Here is a 20856-nt window from a genome sequence, read left to right as displayed (position 1 = left end):
AATAAAGACTTTCTTCTCTCAATCCCAGTAGTACCTGCTATTGAGTTCCTCTCACTCATTTACCAAGAGCTCTGGAAGAAAGACCCTGAGGATAGGGTAGGAGGAATACAGAGTACCAAGCTGGAACTCCTAACTTCTTGAGAGCCTTTTAACCTAGGGAGGAAAAAAGTTTCATTTGATATGGATTGATTTGATACGGCTCAAAATTAACCAAACAATAAAACCCCCACCAATCACTGCAAACAAAGAAAAACAAACTCCTACGTTCAACAATCTGAACAAGATGCTGAGCTGGGTAGAGGTAGTGTGAGTTAGTTTTGAAAACAGAAAGGCTGGATTTTAAACAAATACTCTTCATTTTCAGATTGTGAAATGAAACAAATGTTCATATAGCAAAACAGATTAAAATGCTGTTTCGGTCTTGTGTATCAGGCCTCTCTGTTTCCTTTATTGTGCAGTCACTTTTCTATAAATGTCCTTCAAAATAGCATTTGTTTCTCTTAAACTGAAGATGAAAGCAAGATTGGCCATCTACTCTAACAACTATTTCTTACCAAGAACAGAGGTCTTGCTCTCCATGTGCTGCTTCATGCCAGGCATTTCCATTCTGAAGCTGTAGTGCTTGCAGACCCTTAGTTGAGCTGATCCAACTCACTGATGCATCAGAAGACACTGCGCTTTGCTGAATTGTTTTTCTGCCAGCTCAGTGACGTAAATTGGCTTAGGGAAGGAGTTTGACAAGCATCAGAACTGCTGCAAACTGATTGATGGGAACTGGGGGTGATGGAGGATGAATGCAACGCCTCCTCTTTGGAGCACTCTTGAGTTGTGTGAAGTCAAATGATACCCTCTGCTTATCCAAATTTAGTACAGGAGGAGAGATCTTGGTATAGTTTTATAGTACTTAGTCTGAGCCCTCCATCTTTAGTCAGGCTCAATTGCAAGTCTGTATTTTCTGTGAACTAAATATTGCACAGAAAACTAAAGTGACTGTATTCAGTTCATGTCCCAGTCAAGCAATTTTTGGATTGTCCTTTTATGTGGATGCTAATATGTCCACATGCATAATGAAAAATTTGCCAAAAACCCCCTTCAGAATCCCATTTTCTTGTCTTAAACTGAGGGCCAGAGGTCATGTGAAAAGTTGCCGTTGTAAAAATCTTACTGGTGCCAGCTGAAGTCACAGGTAGGATTTGGGCATGACAGAGGTTGATCAGTGCCTTCAGGGAGGTGGAGGTGGACATCTCATTTCAAGCACTGATCCTTAGTGTTATGGTTGCTCTTTTGAAATGGAAAAGCAGCAGTTGTGTACTCAGCAAGCTGCTGCAAGGATCCTGTTAGTAAGAGTTGGGTACAGCAACACCTGAGTTTAGATGTAAAAGTTTATTTTTTTACAGGAGCATCCCCTCCTCGTTTTGAATTAGTCTTCAAGGTGTGCTGTGTGTTAATGCACTAGGAAAATAAAACTACATTGGGCTTTTCCTTAGTGTGGAGTAAATTTAGGGCAATTACCTTTTAGGTGACTGAGTTAAAATTATAGAGCAACTTCTAGCTTGATTTCAGGCCGGAGCCTTTTTTTCCTCCTCCCATCTCCTGGATATCTTTCAAACCAGCTTGATGGATGGAGTCTTAAAACACTGAGCTTTAGCTAAGGAAAGATGTAGGTAACAAGCTACAAGTATTTCAAAGTGATGCAGAGTCAGTTAGAGGCAGGCTTAAGTACATCATCCATAAGATGAAGCAGCTTCAGGTGAAATTGTGTCTGTTAAACTCCTGTCATATGGATCACGTGTGAAATCAAATGAGGTCATATCTAGTGTTCATTGAGGGACTTGTCAAACTGTTTGTGTAGTTTTGATCTGATTTGTTACAAATAGGAATAATATCTGGACCAAAATGGGGTAAAGCATACTTGTACCTAAAAGAAAAATGGAACATACTGATTAACCAATTATTTTTGAAAAGTAAAAAGCTGCAGTCCATTGACATACATGTACATGTGAAATATCATACAGCATTGCCAAACTGTATCCTGGAGTGTACTGCAGCACAAAGCAATCTTGGAACTTTCATTTATAGAGTGGTCTGTGGAGGCATAAGCATCTTCTGGGATAAAAAAAGACTACTGGGAAAAGCTGTTCAGGTTTCACTTAGTGTGTCTGGTAGAGGTGTATGTGGCTATCAAAATAAACAAATGAAAGAGAAAAAAAAAAACCCCAAACAGCCAAACCAAAACAACTTACCTGTAAAGACCTGTAGGACTCTTTACTTGCATACCTGTGTTCCTTTTCTGAATTTTTATCAGCTTATCTCACCTATTGCTGATCCAAGTAGCAGAGTTGAGTGGTGCATTGTTAGCATTTCGGTGAATGCTGGTGCAGAACTGCTGGATTGCCTGTGTGCTGCTAGGCATGAAAAAAGTGTTCAGGTTTTTTTCCCATCTCCCTTTAGAAATAAGCAGTTTCACTTAGTTGTTTGAAGTTTTTTTTATTCTGTACAGTCCCTGGGTATTCCTGCTGTGTTCTGAAATGTGAAGAAATGTCTTGAACTGTTATCTGAAAACTGCCAGTGTGGAGTCAGCAAGGTAGAGCCCAGAAGTGAATTGAGGGATTTCCACTTTGACCTTCTCAGTGGACTCTTTCCTAGCTGGTAATCTACTCTGAGTAGTTCAACACAAATTCATTAAATGTCTCCTATGCCAGCTTGCTGTGTTCTAGCCTGTGAAAGAAAGGTTTATATACACAGAAATCCTACATGAAAGACGTGGCAGGCAGACAACAGCTTAACTGATGAGGGGGCTACAGAAAAACCTATCAAAGTGAAACTTCCTTGGGGTGCCTGCTCATCCTCCTTACTTGCCAGTGCATGGACTACATTCCTGGGATAGATATGCTCATATAATGGCTGGATTCTTGTGGGTGAGCTGCTGCTCTGTGTTGAAGACCTTTGAAGGCCTCATTCCATTCTGTCAGCCAGGAATGTTATCTGCCAACTGTACTCGCCTCTTGGATAGCTTCTCAACTTTAATATGGGTGGTTTGATTGACATATATCAAACTCTTAACCTGACTTTTTCTCTGTAACTGGCAAGTATAGATTGCAGATCTTCTGGTGGCTGTCTATTGTCTGTGGCTTCTGCAAGATGGCATTGGGAGTCTTGTACTGGCTTCTATTAGTGCAGGGACTCAAATGCTTAGCCAGCTGTTAGTTAGGAGGAGGGGAGAGGATTAAGTTAAGATTAGGTGTTTTGTCCCTTACAGAGGTATAGCTGTTCCTGAGTTGAAATATCTGCTATTGTGTTTTAGCAGAGTTTTCTCAGCTGTGAGAGTGAAAGTGATGGACAAATCTGTGCTGTTCTCAATACCTCTGAGTGTTTGAGACTCAAAAACTGTACACATTTGCTCTTCAGTGACTGAAAAGTTGTGCACTGAAATGCCACGGTGTTGCTTTGTGGATGATGTTGAAACACAGCAGAGTAGCATTGTGTTTTAGTATTTTGTGTAGGGTTGTCAGCTGGCTCTGAGGAAAATGCAATAACAGTGTGGAAATCTGCTAAAACATAGCATGTTAAAAAAACCCATGGAAATCTCCTCTGTGGTTTTACAGAAGTTTTTCCTTTTGTTTTGTAGACTTCTCCTTGCTGGATAGGTGGAAACACGGAGCCATTGACCGGGTTTACATGGAGAGGTGGATGTGAACGGGAAACTACTGGCATTCAAGTTTGGAGTGAAGTGTTTGTAATTGATAAACCTAATGGAACAAAGGTGAGTGCTTGATTTACCTTGATTTGCTCAAGGTCTCCCTTGGAGGAGTTGTAGGCTTTCTGATTTGGTTGTTTGGTGGTGTTTTTTAGTTGTTTTTTTTTTTTTTATTGGTTTGGGTTTTTTTTAAAAAAATAAAACAGAGAAGCTGCAGATGCCCCATCCTGGGAGGTGTTCCTGGTCAGGTTCAGTGGGGCTCCAAGGAACCTGGTCTAGTGGAAGTTGTCCCTGCCTTTGGCAGAGGGGTTGGAAGATGATCTTTAGCAGTCCCTTTCAGCCTAAACTGTTCCTGTCATTCTAAAACTTAAATAGGACTTTGGTCTCTGTGTGCACTTTTAATGTCATGGCATTCTTGGTGGCTGTTTGAACACTGGTTGCTTTCCTTTGCATTGAGTAGCTGTGTAGCATATCTGAAAACTGTGTATCAGTATAAGGATGGAGATTGATTCCTACACCCCAGCAGAAAAATTCAGCAATAGTCTCATTCTGAGAGTGCTTTGTTTTGGCAAAGTCTACCCCTTCCGGCTGATGGGTGGGTTATCCTGGGAATGTTGCAAAACTGTAATGGCTATAAATACCATCTACAGACAAATGCTGAGGTGAAAAGCTTTGTAACACACACTGTTCTTTGAAGGGTGAGAATATGTTTCTAGCTTCTAGCTGTGTTCTAGTGAAATGTAGTGCATGGCTGAAAGTACTTCAGTGCCTGGAAGCTGGTCCTTCCATGTAATTTTAACAGGCAGTCTGTAAAAAGGCCAAAGTCTAACAATGGGAAAAAAAAGCACTAACTTGATTATTTTTTGACTCTTAAATCAGTTTAATGGCAACGTTTGCTTGGAGGTGTTTATGCTGAAACAAAGTGTTAATGTCATTAATAAATATTTACTCCACAATAGTGGTGGTGATCTTGAACTATTTGTGTTCTGAACCATCAGTTTTAAGTTATTTAAATTTCATACCCTTTTGCATTTGCAAAGGAAGCATCTGATGCCCAATCTGTGGGACATGGATTTTAAAAATAGTTGGCTTAGTGATGTTCAACAAATTTCACAGCGAACCAAACACTTCTCTGATTAAAAACCAGTTATGTTGTATGAATCTGCTTACGCTTTGGTACCAAATCACACACTTGCTCTTGCTTATCAGTGGGAAAGAGAAGTGTAGTAGATCCCAACCATGGGAGTTGGACTGATAATTTTTTTTCATTACTATCACTTGTCATTTCATTCCAGCAGGACAGTATCAATTATTTTCTGCTGAAAATAATTATTTTAAGGTATATATATTTATATATATGTGTAAGTAACCATCTTACTCTTAGTTGTAATGAATTGTGCTGGATCTGCAGGTGAGGCTGATGTTCTTCCATTGAAGGAGAGCTGTCAGTTGCTCTGCAGAACATCCCCACTGGGCCAAGTACCTTCTCTCTGTGGGAGAAGGTAGCCAGGCAAGGCAAGGACTTGAGGCTGCTGCCAGGGCCCTCTGGCTGCTGCTTACTCAGCTGTGGGTGTGTGCAGGGAGCTGGCTGAGGTTTCATCAGCAGGTACATGGACAGAGACTTGCTCTGCTTGAAATAGAGCTTACCCCAGTGGCCTGGAGTGTGAAAGTGTCCATGGTCTGGGTAACTGCTGCTGTTCTTTCAAACTCTGCAGGTTGCTGTACTACTCATGGATACCCAAGGTGCCTTTGATAGCCAATCCACTATCAAAGACTGTGCAACGGTTTTTGCCCTGAGCACCATGACGAGCTCTGTCCAGGTGAGAATATCCATGCTGGCAAATAATGGCAGAACCCTATTCTGAACAGGCAAGAAATATCTCTTGAGCCACACTTGGAAAGTTCACCTGCATATCTTCCTCCAGTGTTGATTTAAAATTCCATACTTTATGTACTACACTGAAAATAAGACAAACTACCCAAGTTGCTTGGTGGAATCAAGGTTGTGCAAGGCCAGGCTGAGTTAAATTGCTGACAGAACTGGGAAATCCCTTTCCCCCTCAAGATGTCAAATTAGCAACTGCTTCTTTACAGATGTTACAGAATCTTTTTTAAGGCTGTAGATACAGTTTGGGGTGACTTTATGCTGTGATCAGCCAAACTTAAAATTGCTGTGTCTGTTGAAGTGTCAGTTAAACTCCTCACAATTGTGCTATGCTCAAAACTACTTCTAAGCTTGTGCCTTAGAAGTGCCAACAGCAAGCAGGTTTTTGAGGGGTGACAAGTGACTTCAGACATGCCACAACCTAAAAGGAGCAGGAGTATGTAGAACATTACTTCTGTCCTTTGGAGTTAGCCCTGGTGGATTGTTTTTGAATAAGGAGGTGACTTCTGTTTGAGATGTGTTTTGTGACACCTTTCTACTTGCTGACTTTTGGGTAATTACACTTTCTGGAGGAAGCAAAAATACTCAGTGTGGGAAAGAGACTATATGAATGTAAGACAGTGGTTTCATGCAACACTAATTCTCTGTCTGTCTCTTGCAGGTATATAACTTGTCTCAGAATATTCAGGAAGATGACCTTCAACATTTGCAGGTATGGTGAATTTATGTTAAACTGCTTCTGAACTGATAGGCTTGACAGTGTTCTAGAAGTTATTGTTCATGTAACTGACTTGGGAGCTGTTTGATGCTTCATGGAAAACCTGAATTTGACATGATACTAAAACTGGTACAGTCTGTAAAAACTGTGTTTGCATCAACTCCATGATGCTTCTACTGTGCCAGTGTAGAAGTAAAATTGTTTGGGCTTCTAATCTGGCTGAGTCTTTTAAAGTCTGTTCTCTGCATTGCAAGTCCCTGGTTTTTCAGCTGAGAAACTTCTGCAGAGTTTTGTTTCTGCTTAGAAATAAGAGCAGGAGAATGTTGTCTTCCCTTCACCATGGGGTATTTATCCTCTAATGGAACATTGTGGTCAAAGGCCACTGAATTCTGGCTTCATGTGAATGGTACAAGAACCTTATCTCCTTAACTTAAAACCTGTCGCTTTAGAGAGTAGCCTGTGTATTACCAAATGCCAAGGCCATGACCTTGTCACAGTTTAAAACTGTTCTGTGTGTCTTCAGTGCTACAACAGACTGGCTGCCAATGCTGGAAGGAGAAGAACACTCACTAAAAACAGTCTTATGAAGCTGTTCTCGATTAACAGGGTTGTATCACTGGGCCAGCACCCCCACACCCTGAAACACACACAACCAAGCACTGAAAACAAACAAAAAAAAAATCTGTAGGTAATTATTTGAAAGCCAGGCTTCCCTTGAGACTTTGGTCCATTAACAGCCTTGGTGTAATCTGAATCAAACAATCTATTTCTGTTCTAGGGTGAAATTTGAGGGAAGGAAGGGAAGGATGATAAATACAAGCACTGGGTAGGGGACATCCCTGCATTTAAAGCAGCAGCAGGGAATCATGGTCTGAGGGAAGGAAATTCCAAATTTTTGTTTTAACAGGAATTTATGTAATTGTGAAATACTGCTAGTCTCTGACTGCCTTTTGCATTTAGCTGGGAAATGAATGAGGAAAAGAGTTTTGGTCAAAGAAACCAGACTCTTGTGAGTGCTTGGGCACTTCACAGCTGCTTTTGCTCAGGGTGACAAGGGCTTGGAAGTTAAGCTATTTTAAATTAGTCTTGTAAGTTCCCAGGTGCTCTTGTGATCAGCACTGGAACTATCCTTTGAGCCATAATTTACCTGAGATGCTCCAGGAGTTAGTTTAATGCAGGATAATGATTGCCTGGTACTGGAGAATTCTGGAGTGCTTCCATCATCTTGACCTCCAGTATCTGTGAGGAGGCTGGCATGGATTGACCTCTGCTGAACCAGCCATCACAGTCCCTAATTCCTGTTTTTGTGGGTGATTTGGCCTGCTCAGGCCAGCAGGAATGCTGCTGGAATTAAAGATGGTGAAAGCAATGAGAGGAAGACAGCTGATACTTGCCTTTATACTGGAGGGAAGGAACAATTATTAGTTAAGGTCACTGGCTGGAGCAGAGATCTGAGAAGCTGCTGAACTTGGCTTGTATTTAAATGTCTGATATATTGGCTAGAGCCAAGTTCCCTGGGATTTCCAGGAATAAACCTTTTGTGGGAAGTAAGGGGCAAATGTTAGACAGGCTTACCTCCTCAGCCTAGGAAGCAAGTGCTGGAAGCTGGCTTGGTGAGAAATGCAGCCAGCTTTTCTCTGAGAATAGCCCACAAGCCACCCACTTAAAACTGTAGTGTGTTGACAGTTCAGGAATGGCACAGTGAAGCCTGTGGGAATCATGTCTCCTACCTGAATCTTATTGAGGGTTGGTAAACTCATTATTGAGGTTTGTTTGTCATTATCAACCTATAGTAAGATATAAGATTGAGTGCTTTTATTTTTTAGTGACATAATAGTATATTTCACAGGAGAAAGATGTGTTTTCTATGTGGCACACCCTTATGCTGCTCTTTCTCTCAGTTGTTTACAGAATATGGAAGACTAGCTATGGAAGAAATTTACCAAAAGCCGTTTCAGGTAACCATGTGTTAAATGGATTTAAGCAGTTGAATGTGTAGAAAATGAGCTCAAGATAATTTCTGAAGATAAATTAGTTGGGTTGAAGGTAACCAGTTCTTTACAAGACTAATTTTCCTTCACTATTGCCACATTGCTTTGCAAAAACCCAGTGGAAAAATGCTGGAGGAGTTCACATTTTGGGCAAGTTTAGCTTTGTCCTTGAGGTATAAGGCATAAAAGGAATCAAAATGTCAAGTTATGTGCCAGTGTTAAGGAGAAAAATTTTGTGCTGCCATCCTATTTATTACTCCGAGATATGGTTGGTCTTTGGTGGTAGATGGTTCTGAGAAAAGGTCCTGTTTGGTAGTGGGTTTTTTGTTTAGTTGGTTTTTTAAAGAAGCAAACACTTGCACCACAGAACTACAGGGCTACTTCATTTAGAGCAGCCAAATATACCAAAAAACTTATATAGTATCCTTGCACATAATCTGTAATATATTTAATTTTAGAGCAGCCAAATACTTAAAATAATCACACATGTAATAGAATTTTTGACTTTAGAAAGGATGCAAACCATTCACTGCTGTTCTTCTTCCTGTTACAGACATTAATGTTCTTAATTAGAGATTGGAGTTATCCTTATGAACATGCATATGGCTTGGAAGGAGGAAAAAAGTTCCTAGAGAAAAGATTGCAGGTAAGTTATCTGCAGTAGTCCTGATCTTCTAAGAGACACCTTGCTGTCAAGGCAATGATGCATCATGAGCTGGCTCTTGTGCTAATAAAATACATTTGTGGTGTTTCCACTCATAGGCAGAATTGACATTATTAGGTTCAGGAATAAAAGCTTTAAACACTTTTTTGCTCTTACTGCTTTTAAGATGATGGTTAATCTTGATTACAGTGCTGTAAAACTGGTAGCAGTTCTTACTGCCTTTTTTTTTTTTCTTCAGGTAAAGCAAAACCAACATGAAGAGCTACAGAATGTAAGGAAGCATATTCACTCCTGTTTCAGTAATCTTGGGTGTTTCCTGTTGCCCCACCCTGGTCTTAAAGTTGCAACAAATCCAAATTTTGATGGGAGATTGAATGGTAGGAAGCTTTTCGTTTTGTGTTCTTGATTTAGATCACTGAGTTTGTTTTCTTGTATGATGGCAGTTAAGCACTGTAATGGTTAGCTATTGAAATGCCTGACTGGAAAATATAAGGCTAAAAGGTGAAGCTGCAGAATTTAGAAATGTGCATTGTGTGCTCTTTTTAGTGTTTTAAAAGTAGAGGATATCTTTGTGTCTAGCTGTTCATTGTAATCTGATAACTTGAGACATGCTTAAAGGTCATTAAATAGAGATTCCAAAGATAACTAAGGGCTCCAGAGGGCAGAATTCCCAAGATTCAAGAGTTTACTTTCTGGAAAGGCTTTTCTCTAAGAACTTGCTGAACCACAGGTCAGCTCTGAAATGGCAGAAGTAAAATCCATAGGTGCAGAATGAGAGGCAGTCAGGATTCCTCATGTGTCCCCCAACAGAGGGAATGCACCAGAATGGCAAAGGCTGTAAAAGTGAGTTGCAGTGGTGGGATGGCAGCCCCTGCTGTGCTGAGGGCACACACCTGTGGGGTCTTTGTGCATTGGTGTAATTGAGGAAATGCACTTGAAATATTGAAAGGACAGCGAAACCTTGTTCTCCCAGTCTGAAGTTAAGATTGGTAGATTAAGAGTAGATACAATTTACTAAAGCTATATTATGTATGTAAGCATTTAAATACCTTAAAAATGCAGTTCAGAGGTGTGATGCTGTGGATTTAGGATTGTGGGCTATCAGTGTTCCTTTAGAAGATACAAGATTAAAAACTAACTACTTTTTTCCTGGAATTGATTGAATTTTACTAGATATAGATGAAGATTTTAAGAATGAACTGCGGAATTTGGTACCGTTACTGCTTGCCCCTGAAAACTTGGTAGAAAAAGAGATTAGTGGATCCAAGGTGACCTGTAGAGATCTTGTAGAATACTTCAAGGTAAGCAAACTCATGCTAATTATTTCTGTTAATAGCTTAAAAGACAGTATTCTAATTTTAGGCCATGTTGTTCCCAGAGAATATATGATATCTAGGCTGATGCTCACTGATCAGCTCACTTACATTTTCATTTCATTACTCTGACTTTCCAGAACTGGCACACTACTTCCTAACAGTGCAGCTCTTTGCAAGCTACTGTTAGCAAAATTTGTGGATTGGTGGCTTTTATTTTCCTCCCTGTGAACAGGCTGAAATAGCTCAAGCTTTATTAGATTTTTTTTCCCTACTTTGAAATCACAGTTTTTTTGGTTTTGTTTTTGTTTTTGTTTTTGTGGGTTTTTTTTTTTTTTTTTTTTTTTTTCTTTTTTGCTTATTTTTAATTAAAGTAGACCTAATGTAGTTTTTACAGACATAAAAAACCAGCTCTTAAACTGCTAGGTATGCAATGAAAATTTCAGACACTCCCCTCTGGATTTTTAACATGCAGCGAAGGTGCTTTCTAAACACTTGTGTATGTATGCATAGTACCACTATGCTCTGAAATATTTATGTATGATACTCACAGCTGTTAGTCTTGAGCTTTTTCGGTATCATGGTGATACCAGCAGAAATGTGATAACATAATCTCTACTTCACCAGGGATTGGTCTGGTGTGTGTGACTTTTTTTTTTTTAATTGGAATGACTTAGACAATTGGCTTGGTAAGAATGATGCCACAGTCTCCTAAAGACAAGAATTTTGTATTTCTGCTTTTGGGGTAGAAAGTTACTGATGTTAAGAAACAAACTGTGCAACAAAGGAGTTTGAGGCCAGAGCTCATTTAACTTCAGTTGTTGAACAAAATAATGTTTTTAAAGGAAAGACATGGTATGGGATGCAGGAGTGATGGCTGTCCTGAAAAGCATAAGATCAGCACGGGAGCTCAGATGTTCAGTCTCTCTGTTTACATGGTTGCATGCTGCTTTTTGCTCCAGTTTTTCTCTAGGAGGACCCACTCAGGTACAATGCAGCAGCTTAGGAAGGACTGCATCCTAAAAACCCAAGTGTTAAACCTCTACTGGAAAGCTGATTGACATCCTGTATCCAGCTGGGGAGCAGTGCTGGGGGGTGCTGTAGAAATGCCATGCTTATGTAACTAAAGAGGACTGCTCCCTTGGGACTGTGCATCTGAAGCTGAGATTGTGAGGCCTGAGTTGGAAACTGTAGGGCTCTTACTTGGAGGAAATAGCTACAGAAGCAAGGCGGGTGTCAAGGGAACGGAGTCCTGTATAACTCTATATGTTTTTGTAGGTTGTTCTGCAACGTAGATTGAGTACATGGGGACCCTGATAACCTTGTTCTCCCCTTGTGCTCCCCTGGAGTGAAAATTCCTCAGGCCCAAGGCTTGCAGACAGGGCAGGAAGGCGGCAGGGGTGTGAAGATAGACCCCCCCCCACCGTGGGGGATGAGAGTGGCCTTGCTGGTGTAACTTGCACAGCTTGTCCAAAGCACTGAATTGCTGCTGCCTGCTGTGCCCCACTTACCTGTCCCCAGCAGCTGTGCCATGGGCCAGAAATGAAGTCTGTGTTCTCCTCCAGCCCTCTGAAACCGTGGGGAAAGAAAGGACACCTGAGGATAGATAAGTGGGGTGAGGCACAGAGGGATAGGCTACCTGCATAGCTTCTGCAAGTGTTCTGTCTGCTCAGCTCTGTCTGCCTTAAGTGCCTTGGTCTGTTTTTTTTTCGTCCTACACTTCAGTAGATCAAGGCATTTGGGGAAATAGAAGTATTGGTTCTCCCAGCACTGGGGTAAGTTTGAGCAGACCTCTGGCCAGAAAGGCTGGGCTACTCATCTCCACTCTTTTGTTATGGGTGAATGTTCCCTGTTTAGCAAAGTCCTTATGCATTTGAGGGAGTAGAAACCTGCTGTCAAACCTGTCACTTCTTGAGACAGTGGTGATATTTCCTCAGGGTGCTCTGCTGCCCTGCTGGGCCCCGGTCTAAGGCATAGGAAGGTGAAGGGGAAAAAATGTCAGACTTCTATGAAGAGAATTGCATAATTTAGTATTCAGCACTATTACAAAGAAATAATCTGAGGTCTGTCTATGTATCATCCCTCATTCCTTATTCTCAGTAAAATAAATGTTTAGAAAAATAAACCTTGTTAATTTTTTCCTCACATTTAGGCTTACATTAAAATCTATCAAGGAGAGGAGCTACCTCATCCGAAATCTATGCTGCAGGTATTTTATTTTCTTTCGTATAATCTTACTAGATGTGTACTTTATGTAAGTTCTTTACAATTGAAGAATCATGACTGCTGTGGGCCTAAAGCTCCCCCCCAGATGTATTTCTTGAAGGATCTGTGTACTTTGAAAGCCATCTGAACTGTGATGGTTGGGTACTTTTCCCTCAGTTCCACCAACCGAATGAAATTAAATCAACCAAATGGAGCAGCATTCTGTCTGGTTGGTTGGGTTTTTTAGCTGCTTTTCTCTCTAAACATTGGTTTCCTGTAACTTGCTGTTTGGCTGGGAGAACCAGAAAATGACATCTTGCAGCTTTAACTACAATAATTGTCCCTGACATTACACAGGTAGAAATTAAGTCTTAAATTGTTAACAAACTTGAGAATTGACAGCAAAACTGTACATCTATAATGCAGAAATAATGCCAGCTTCTTTCTTTCCTCTCAGGTAGTGGAAGTAACCCAGTACCAGGATTCAAATATAATAGTTTAGTGGCTCTTATGTGCTTACTAGCAGTAGAGCATTCAGAAGAGATTGCTCATGATGAAAAGCCTGTACAAGCAAGCTGAGGTTTGTTTGCAGCTGTGCTAGAAAGCAGAAGGCAGAAATGTGTTTTAATGTATATAGCTAAACTTCACTTATTTTTGTGTGGCCTTTTCCTGGCCATCAGGAACTCTGGAGGTTTTTGAGGTATGTTTGGAGTGTAATGCTGTGTAAAACCTGGGAATGCTGTGAATGACACAGGATGCTCCATCTTTTCCAGGCAACGGCCGAGGCGAACAATCTTGCTGCTGTGGCAGGAGCAAAAGACTTATACAGCAAAGGCATGGAGCAGGTATGATGGCACAACCTTTCCTAAACACCTGCATGCAACTGCAGGCTTTCAGCTTCCGTGTTGTCCTCTGTGTGTGAGCACTTCAGTGGGAGAAGGTAACTCAGGGCCAGGACTTGTGTTTTCTGCACTCTGCTCTGAGCTTGGGAGGTATGAAAATGGATGTGTTTGCAGGATTCCCACCTGTTAGTTCCCTCTTGACAGACATCTCAAAATCCTGTGACATGAAATGCACAAACAGGTGAGCAGACATTTGTTGTGTTAGGGGTTGCACAGTGGTGGAATTCTAATTCTGTAGTCTCATGCTTCTGAATTGTGGCCATTCATGAGCTGTAAAATGCAGGATTGAAGTGATTATAAAAATTAACAAAACCCCTTGGAACAAGAATTGCTTTTAAAAACCTATGTAATTTCCTACTTGCTTCTTCACTTGAAGGTAGTGATCTGATATGATTCTAAGCTGAATGCTGGATGGATTTCATACTTTAATGTAGTGGTATGCAAGGTTTTATCATAGGAAATTCTGAAAATCATTACATGTCTCGTAAAACTTAGCAAGACTGTGCTTATTGGGAAACTGTACAACCAGAAAGACCAGTAGGTGTGAGAGCATGCTACAAACATAGCTCCCCATTAATTGGGACTAATTGTGGTCTTAATTGCTGAAGTAGCTTGCTCTTTGTTTTGAAATTAAAGTAAGACCTACTGCTAGTGGCAGACAAGCCAGTTCCATTTGTTAGCAGGCTGTTTGGAGAGTGTTCTGCTGGTTTAAGGGAACTCCTCTATTTCCATTTTGGAAAATGTCTTGAAATAGTAAATGTGTTGTTTATAATAAGTGCCAAGTCTGGCTTCCAAACTTGAATCTTCAGTGGTTGTTGAGATACTTTAGCTGTAAGGTTTCTAACTTGGAGCAGGGAATAAACAGAAACAGATGTTCTTTTAAACAGACTTTGTTTCCATAGTAATGTTCCCCAGTACTGTATATTTTTATATCACTGTAGAGATATGCACAAATTATGAAATAGTTTTTTTATCCAGATGTCTCATATGATGTTCTTGATCTGACACAGCTCTGAAACTTCTATTTTTAAGAACAAAGTGGGAACTCTTTGGATTTAAAACTTGATTATGTAAAGGTAGTTCTTGCTGCAGCTTCTGAGTTGTCCTCATGAACCAAAGCCCTCCTTTGCTGAGTGTGCATAACCAAAATACTGTCCCCCTAATGACCTGAAATGTAGGGAACAACAGGTGCAGTGTCACAGAGCATAAGAAAACAGTGGCAGTTATTTGTGTGGTGGCCTCTTGATCCCTCAGTAGCTTCTGGTGCTTAACATGCTCTGGGTGATGTGAAAGAACTTCTGAAGGATGAGACTGGCAGGCATTTTCCAGGGAGTTTTGGTGGATGTGGAGGACTTCACTCTGGGAAAAAGTGGGGATGCGCACATGGCCGTTGTCCTGTCCTCTGGGCTTTCCTGAAGAGCACAGTGGAATTGTGAGCTCAGTCCTGTGGGTCTGTGTGGGGTTGGACAGGTGAAGCTCCTGCCCTGCCACGATCCAAAATACCTTTGGCTGCTTCACTGGGTGGTGCCGGGGCTCACAGAGCCGAGGGAGCGGCAGCGGGAGGAGGGCAGCGAGGGGCTGAGCAGATGCTCAGGGTGTGATTCCCCAATGTCTGGTTGCTCCCACAGGTGTGTGGGGGAGATAAGCCTTACATTGCCCCGTCGGACCTGGAGCAGAAGCACCAGGATTTCCGAGAGAGCGCCATCCGGCAGTTCCGCTCCGTGAAGAAGATGGGAGGGGAGGAGTTCTGCCGGCGCTACCAGGAGCAACTCGAAGTGGAAATCGACGAGATCTATGCAAACTTTGTGAAGCACAACGACGGCAAAAACATCTTTTATGCTGCTCGTACCCCCGCCACTCTATTTGCAGTCATGTTTGCCATGTACATAATCTCAGGACTGACTGGGTTCCTTGGCATGAACTCCATAGCTGCCCTGTGTAATCTCGTGCTGGGGATGGCTCTTATATCGTTTTGTACTTGGGCATACGTTAAGTACTCTGGGGAATTCAGAGAAGTTGGAACAGCCATTGATCAGATCGCTGAAGCTATATGGGAACAGGTTGGTATCTGTTTCTATTGCAAAACCTTGCTGTCTTGAGCAGACATATCAAAGAGTTTCTGTTCAGTGCTGAGAGGGAAAAGCTGGTCTAGGCCTAATAGAGGGTGCTAGTGCTGCCAAAGGGAAAATCTGCTCAGTAGTGTGACTGTTCTCTTCAGGAACAGATGCTGCACACAAGGAATGTTAAAAAAGCATAGGATACTATCAAAGAAGTGCTGCTTAAGGTGCAGAAGGTTACTTAGTAATTGCTTTGATGGTGAAGAGTGGAGGGGCTTCAAAACTCTTTTTCCTTATTCAAAGCAAGGAATTGGTTGGTCCTTGGAGAGAGCTGGCTGGGTCATGGCTTTCAGCAGCTGTTAGCAGAGGGTACACAGCAGGTTTCTTCCATCAGGGACACTTGTGCTGTCTGTGACAGCCTTAGTGGGTGCAACTGCTGTTTGCAAGGAATACTCAACAAATTCCTGAAAGACAAAATGTGAGTGTAAGGACATCAGAGGAGATAACTTTCTCCATAGAGATTTTGCTGCCTGAACTCAGTTAATGCAGCTGTGCCAGTAAGGCCATGTAGAGAACTCCTGACTAGTAGGCTTTGGAGCACTCTGACTAGCTCTGTCTAGTGCCAGCTGAAGGGAAAGACTTTCCTGCTGTTGTTACTGGAAATAAAGCATGCACCGAGCTTACTGGAGTGACATTAAAGTCTGTCTTGTGAGGCATGAGCAGATAACTAACTGGAGCCTTCTGCATAGATGCTTCCTTCCACAGCTGGAAAATTCCTGTGTTCAAGGCTCATCTTAGGCACTGGTACACCAGACCTATCTGAGCAACCTGCTGAGGGTCCCAGGCTTTGAGTTAAACTGGAGTAGAAAAAGTGTTCTTTTAAAAACAGGGAAATGAGCATCAGCAAATAAATTGGTAACTAAATCTTGAGTTGGCATATTCGATTTATTTTACTTCAATTTAATATATTTATTAATCAAATACTGATTAAAATTGAAGCTCTCCAGTACTGCTGGAGGTGCTGCTGCAGGATACCCCAAGCATACAAGGCTTGGTTTGTTTGCTACCTTCCCTGGAAGGGGGGAGAACTTGGCTTCTGCTGGCAGGAGCTTGCCGTTTGTGGGCTGGAGGAGGGTGGTCTCCAAAGACCTCAGCAGTGTTGCTGTTAGAGCTGCACATCACCAGTAATATGCAAAGCACTGCAGATCCTGTCTGAGTCACTCTGATTAAATGCTTCATTCTTGCTGTTGATTTTTCTGAATTTCTGCCTTTCTCTTCCCTCCTTGCTTCAGAGGAATCCCAGGAAGGTGAGAAGTTACTGGCAATCAGGTTTTGGTTTGTTTTTTTTTTTTCTGAACTTGATTGAGTTTCTGCTGTGTTGTGAGAGCCATTTTTCCTAACAGCTGAATTCGTGTTTTAGGTGTTTTCCAAACTCTTTGAAGTCCTTAGACGCCGAACGGTTCGTCGTGCTCTTACATCAGTGCCGCGACAGCGACTCTCATCCAACAATAACAAGAAGAAAAACTAGCCAGTATTTTTAACTTTCTTTCTGTATCTGAAGTGTTCACACTTACACATATAGGACAATAAGCTGGACCGTCTGGGCCGGTCTGCATAAATGCTGTAACCATACCAGACTGATGCTGCATATGGGGTATGGAATTGCACATCCATCTTCTAGGAACTGTAAAGTGGTTTGAATCAGTGAAATACTGCTGTGTAGGAGGGGTATCACTTGTGTCCATAGCATGTGACTGCTTTAACCTCATTACTCTAGCAGCAAAATTCATTTCTCTTTCAGTTCATGCCACTTTGTGTCAGACTTCATCATTCTAAGTTTTTTCATGATTTCAAGTCTCATCTCTTTATATGATTTTATATCTTATTTTCCTTGGTTACCTCATTTTCTTGTTTCTTTTGCACATTTCTCATTCCACAGGTGTTGAAGCCCATGAGTGATAATTTGATGGAGGATCATATGAGGCAGTCTGTAAAAAACTCTATCAAAGCAGGCCTGACCGAGCAGGTGGCTCACCATGCCAGACTAAAGACAGACTGACAGTTCGTCTCCTCTTCAACTCTGCCCTCTCATCCTAGACATGCTTGCTGTACCATGAGAACTCAATAATAAAAAAAAATAAATAAAAATAAACCAAAGTTTACAATCAACTGTAGAAGTAGTTTAGTGTGATTGGCTTCACAGATTGCTGCCATCACCGGGGAAGAGTTAAGTTTGTCAGTGCTCAGCTTCTCAGACAAACTGGTGCCATGGAGCCCGCTGGGGTGGGAGGGAGTGGCTCAGTTTTACACGGTCCTGGTGCCCCCTGGTGTTTGGGGGAGGGAGGGGGAGCTTCCCCAGCGTTGTGAGTCCGTGCAGGCTCTGGCTGACGAGGGAAATCTGTCCCCTGCAGGAGCTGACTTCAGGGAAGTGTCACGATCAGCCCACACCAGCTGTGCTCTCACCCAGTGTCCCCAGCTCGGTACCACCCTCGCCAGCTCCAGCGGGTGTTTGTGTGTGCTGGAGCCATCGGAGCAGCCACTCCATTACAACGCGTCTCTTGCTTTCTTGCCTTTTACCAGTGTTACACAGGTGCATGTGCTGGTTCCTCACGCAGAACTGGGGTGTCAGGGAGGCAGTGGCTCAGCACAGAGGGTGTCTTGCCTTGAACTCGCAGACCTGGTCCCGAGGGAGGTGCATATCGGAACTGAGCTGTCTTTTTCTGCAGTTTAGCCTTCATGTATATAATATTGCCATTAATTCTACTGGGGAAGAAATTCCATCCAAAAAATGTTGCCTACAGCTACCAAGCAATGAGTTAGGATTGTCTGTACAGTGTGTTTAGTTTTTATTTTTTAAGAAATCACAGATAGGGCATGTATATGAAATATAAATATATAAATACGATTTTGTATCAAAGTTTTGTAGTTTATGGCAAAACCTGGTTCTGTGGTAGCTAAGTGCAGTTCCTGTAAAGGAATGTTTGTGGCTCATGTAAATGTGTGAATGCATCAACAATTTGAAGTTTTTTGATATATTTGTGATATTTACCTGCCTTGAGCACTGCAATCTCTCACCCCCTTGGGAAAATCAATGGGAATGTTTGTTGTGAAACTCTTGTCTTCTGTTGCATTTTAAAGTTATTTCCTGTAATTTATTTTCAGTACATGATTAAAATCAGTTGTGTATATATGAAATGAAATCCGTGCTTATTTTTAAAAGATGTTCAAGTATTGTATTCTACTACATAAACTATGTCAAATACTTATCCTCACAATTATATGAACAGATTTGTTCTATTGTACTTCATAGCTTTCTATTGAAGCCGATGTTCCTGTCATGCTTGTCTCTGGAAGGTGACCTCTGTCCAGCTCATACCCCCTCCCTGTATAGGAAAACCTCCTGCTGTTCTTAAGCACGCTTTTGACTTGTGGAGTTGCTTGTCAGATTCTGCCCTCCAACAATTGTATCACTCTGAAATCTTGTTACTGGCTTTACTTTCATTCTTGGCTAAATCAGTATCAACTGTGTGGAGTGTTAAGGCAGCTAAATAATTAACTGCTGTAGTTTCAGCTGGAAATGGCTGTGTGCAATAGCTGGGTTTTTTTGCATTCCTAAATGGTAACAATTTTCATCAACATTTGAGCTTTAACATCTCCCCTCTCTCGAGTGAGGGAAATCATCTGTCTAGGACTAAAGCAATTGCACTGTGACTTTTGCACCGCAAAGAACTGCTGGGGAGTGGTGGTTACCTGCCCTCTGCAGGTGAGGGCTCAGCTCCAGGGGAATGATGCTAAAGATGAGGTAGGAATGTCGCATTTTATGATCTCTCAACCTGTACAGATTAAATACTGTTATTCAAACAAGCCAGTGCTTTGGTGATTAATCTCTTGCTAATCAAATGAGTCACACGGGGGCTCGCAGGGCCAGGCCTGCCCTTGCTGGTCGTGGTCCCCAGGAAGGTGTGAGTCAGATTGGAGGCTGTGCCCTGTGGAGGTGGCAAAGGCACAACTCTTCCCAGCACGTGGACAAGGAGTTGCAAGGCATTACCTGGACTCTTCTTCAGGCTTTGTGGGGGGAGAGCTCCTGAACACTGTGCCACCGAGTTGCACCATGAATGCAAAATGGCCTCGAGCTTGTGGGAGGGATGGAAGGTAGGGAAAGGGAGGGGTCAAGATGACTTTTAACCCAGTGTGGGAACCTGATGTTTCGGGGGATAAAAGGGGGTGGTCACATGGCAGCAGGTTGCTGGTGCTGTCCTTGCTCGGCCGTGTTGGCTGTTAACCCATCTCACCCTTTCCTGGAAGAGGGGACTCCTGTGGGCACAGAGGTCAAAGTGCCAGGGACTGGAACGGGACCTGGGGGCTCAGGGGCTGCATGTTTGGAGTGGCAGCAGCCTGGAGTGAGGTTGTGTCACTTGAACAGCGAGCTGGGTTTAGCCAGCAGGTGAGGTAAGGGGCCTGGGGGTCAGGTGTTAGAGCAGACCTAGGTCTGGGCTGGGCACATTTACACGAGGCAACTGGAGGGACAAGGTCTGGGCTGAGTGGGAGGCTGTGGGGTTCCATTTTCGTGTGTGACCCTGCAAGGGCCAGGTAAGGGCAGACTTGTGTCTCAAGGCCAGCTAAGGAGGGCAGGCACAGTGGGGATGTGCAGGGGTGGGCCATGTCCATCTGCTGTAACATTACTGGGGCAGACTGGCGATCCCGAGGCTGGATTCTGGATCAGCTGAGCCTCCTTGCCCAGTTCTGGAGAGATCCAGAGCCTGTGTGTGGTGCCAACAGCCCTGCATGGTGAGCAGGTGGAGGGGCAGGGTGAGGGTGCTGTTGTGCCAGTGCTGAACACTGAGCTGGATGGACGGTGTGAGCAAATTCCATGTGTGTGCCCAATGGGAATGTTGGCTCAGCCTTGCTGCTGGAGGCACATGGAGGCACAAGGCTGTAGTGCCTCCATGGCCAACCCCTTGCAATTAGCATTCCCAGTAGAACAAGCTTAGTATTTCCCAACTTCTGTCTGTGTAGTGTTAAGAACATCAGGTTCAGGGAACTGAGGAGTTTCACACGGCTTTAAAGGAGGTGACAGCAGCTTTCTCTACCCTGGGCTACTCCGCTGCTACTCAGAAAGGAGTTCTGAGAGCTGATCCAATTCTGTACAAACTGTGGTGTGCTCAAGCCTTGCTTCCCCTGGCCTCCCCGAGCATGCAGAATGCTGAATGCAGCAGGAAAAGCACAGAGCAGATTGTAACTGACCTCTGGCCAACTCCTGCCTCACAAAGGGACACTGCAGAGCGAGGTAGGAAAGATTCATGGAAGATCCTGCAGCTGGCAAAGTACAGCATCGTGCCAGAGCCACAGGAGCAGAGGTGAGTGGGAAGATGGAACAAGGTACAGCAGCAGAAAGAGAAGGGGATAAGACAGGATACTCACTCC

General features: G+C 42.8%; 1 protein-coding gene across 8 annotated transcripts in view; it reads left to right on the top strand.

Moving 5' to 3' along the window:
• The window catches only part of ATL2 (atlastin GTPase 2), a 40665-nt gene extending 21369 nt beyond the window's left edge, over positions 1–19296 (top strand). For 4 of the 8 annotated variants that reach the window (XM_015620899.3, XM_015620898.2, XM_015620897.2 and 1 more), the window contains 12 exons: positions 3629–3763; positions 5413–5517; positions 6244–6294; positions 8202–8258; positions 8845–8937; positions 9194–9332; positions 10129–10256; positions 12421–12477; positions 13247–13318; positions 15004–15435; positions 16725–16739; positions 16853–19296. In XM_015620899.3, the coding sequence (XP_015476385.1) occupies positions 3629–3763; positions 5413–5517; positions 6244–6294; positions 8202–8258; positions 8845–8937; positions 9194–9332; positions 10129–10256; positions 12421–12477; positions 13247–13318; positions 15004–15435; positions 16725–16739; positions 16853–16960 (1392 nt within the window). In that variant the 3' untranslated portion in view covers positions 16961–19296. The remainder of the gene's footprint in view (positions 1–3628; positions 3764–5412; positions 5518–6243; positions 6295–8201; positions 8259–8844; positions 8938–9193; positions 9333–10128; positions 10257–12420; positions 12478–13246; positions 13319–15003; positions 15436–16724; positions 16740–16852) is intronic. The other 4 variants (XM_015620900.3, XM_015620903.3, XM_015620902.3 and 1 more) reach the window with 4 other exon arrangements.
• The last annotated feature ends 1560 nt before the right edge of the window (positions 19297–20856 follow it).

Source organism: Parus major, chromosome 3 (assembly GCF_001522545.3).
Source record: "Parus major isolate Abel chromosome 3, Parus_major1.1, whole genome shotgun sequence".
NCBI classification, from domain to species: domain Eukaryota; kingdom Metazoa; phylum Chordata; class Aves; order Passeriformes; family Paridae; genus Parus; species Parus major.
Note: the sequence above shows the minus strand (reverse complement) of the source record. Positions and strands in the feature narration are given on the sequence as shown.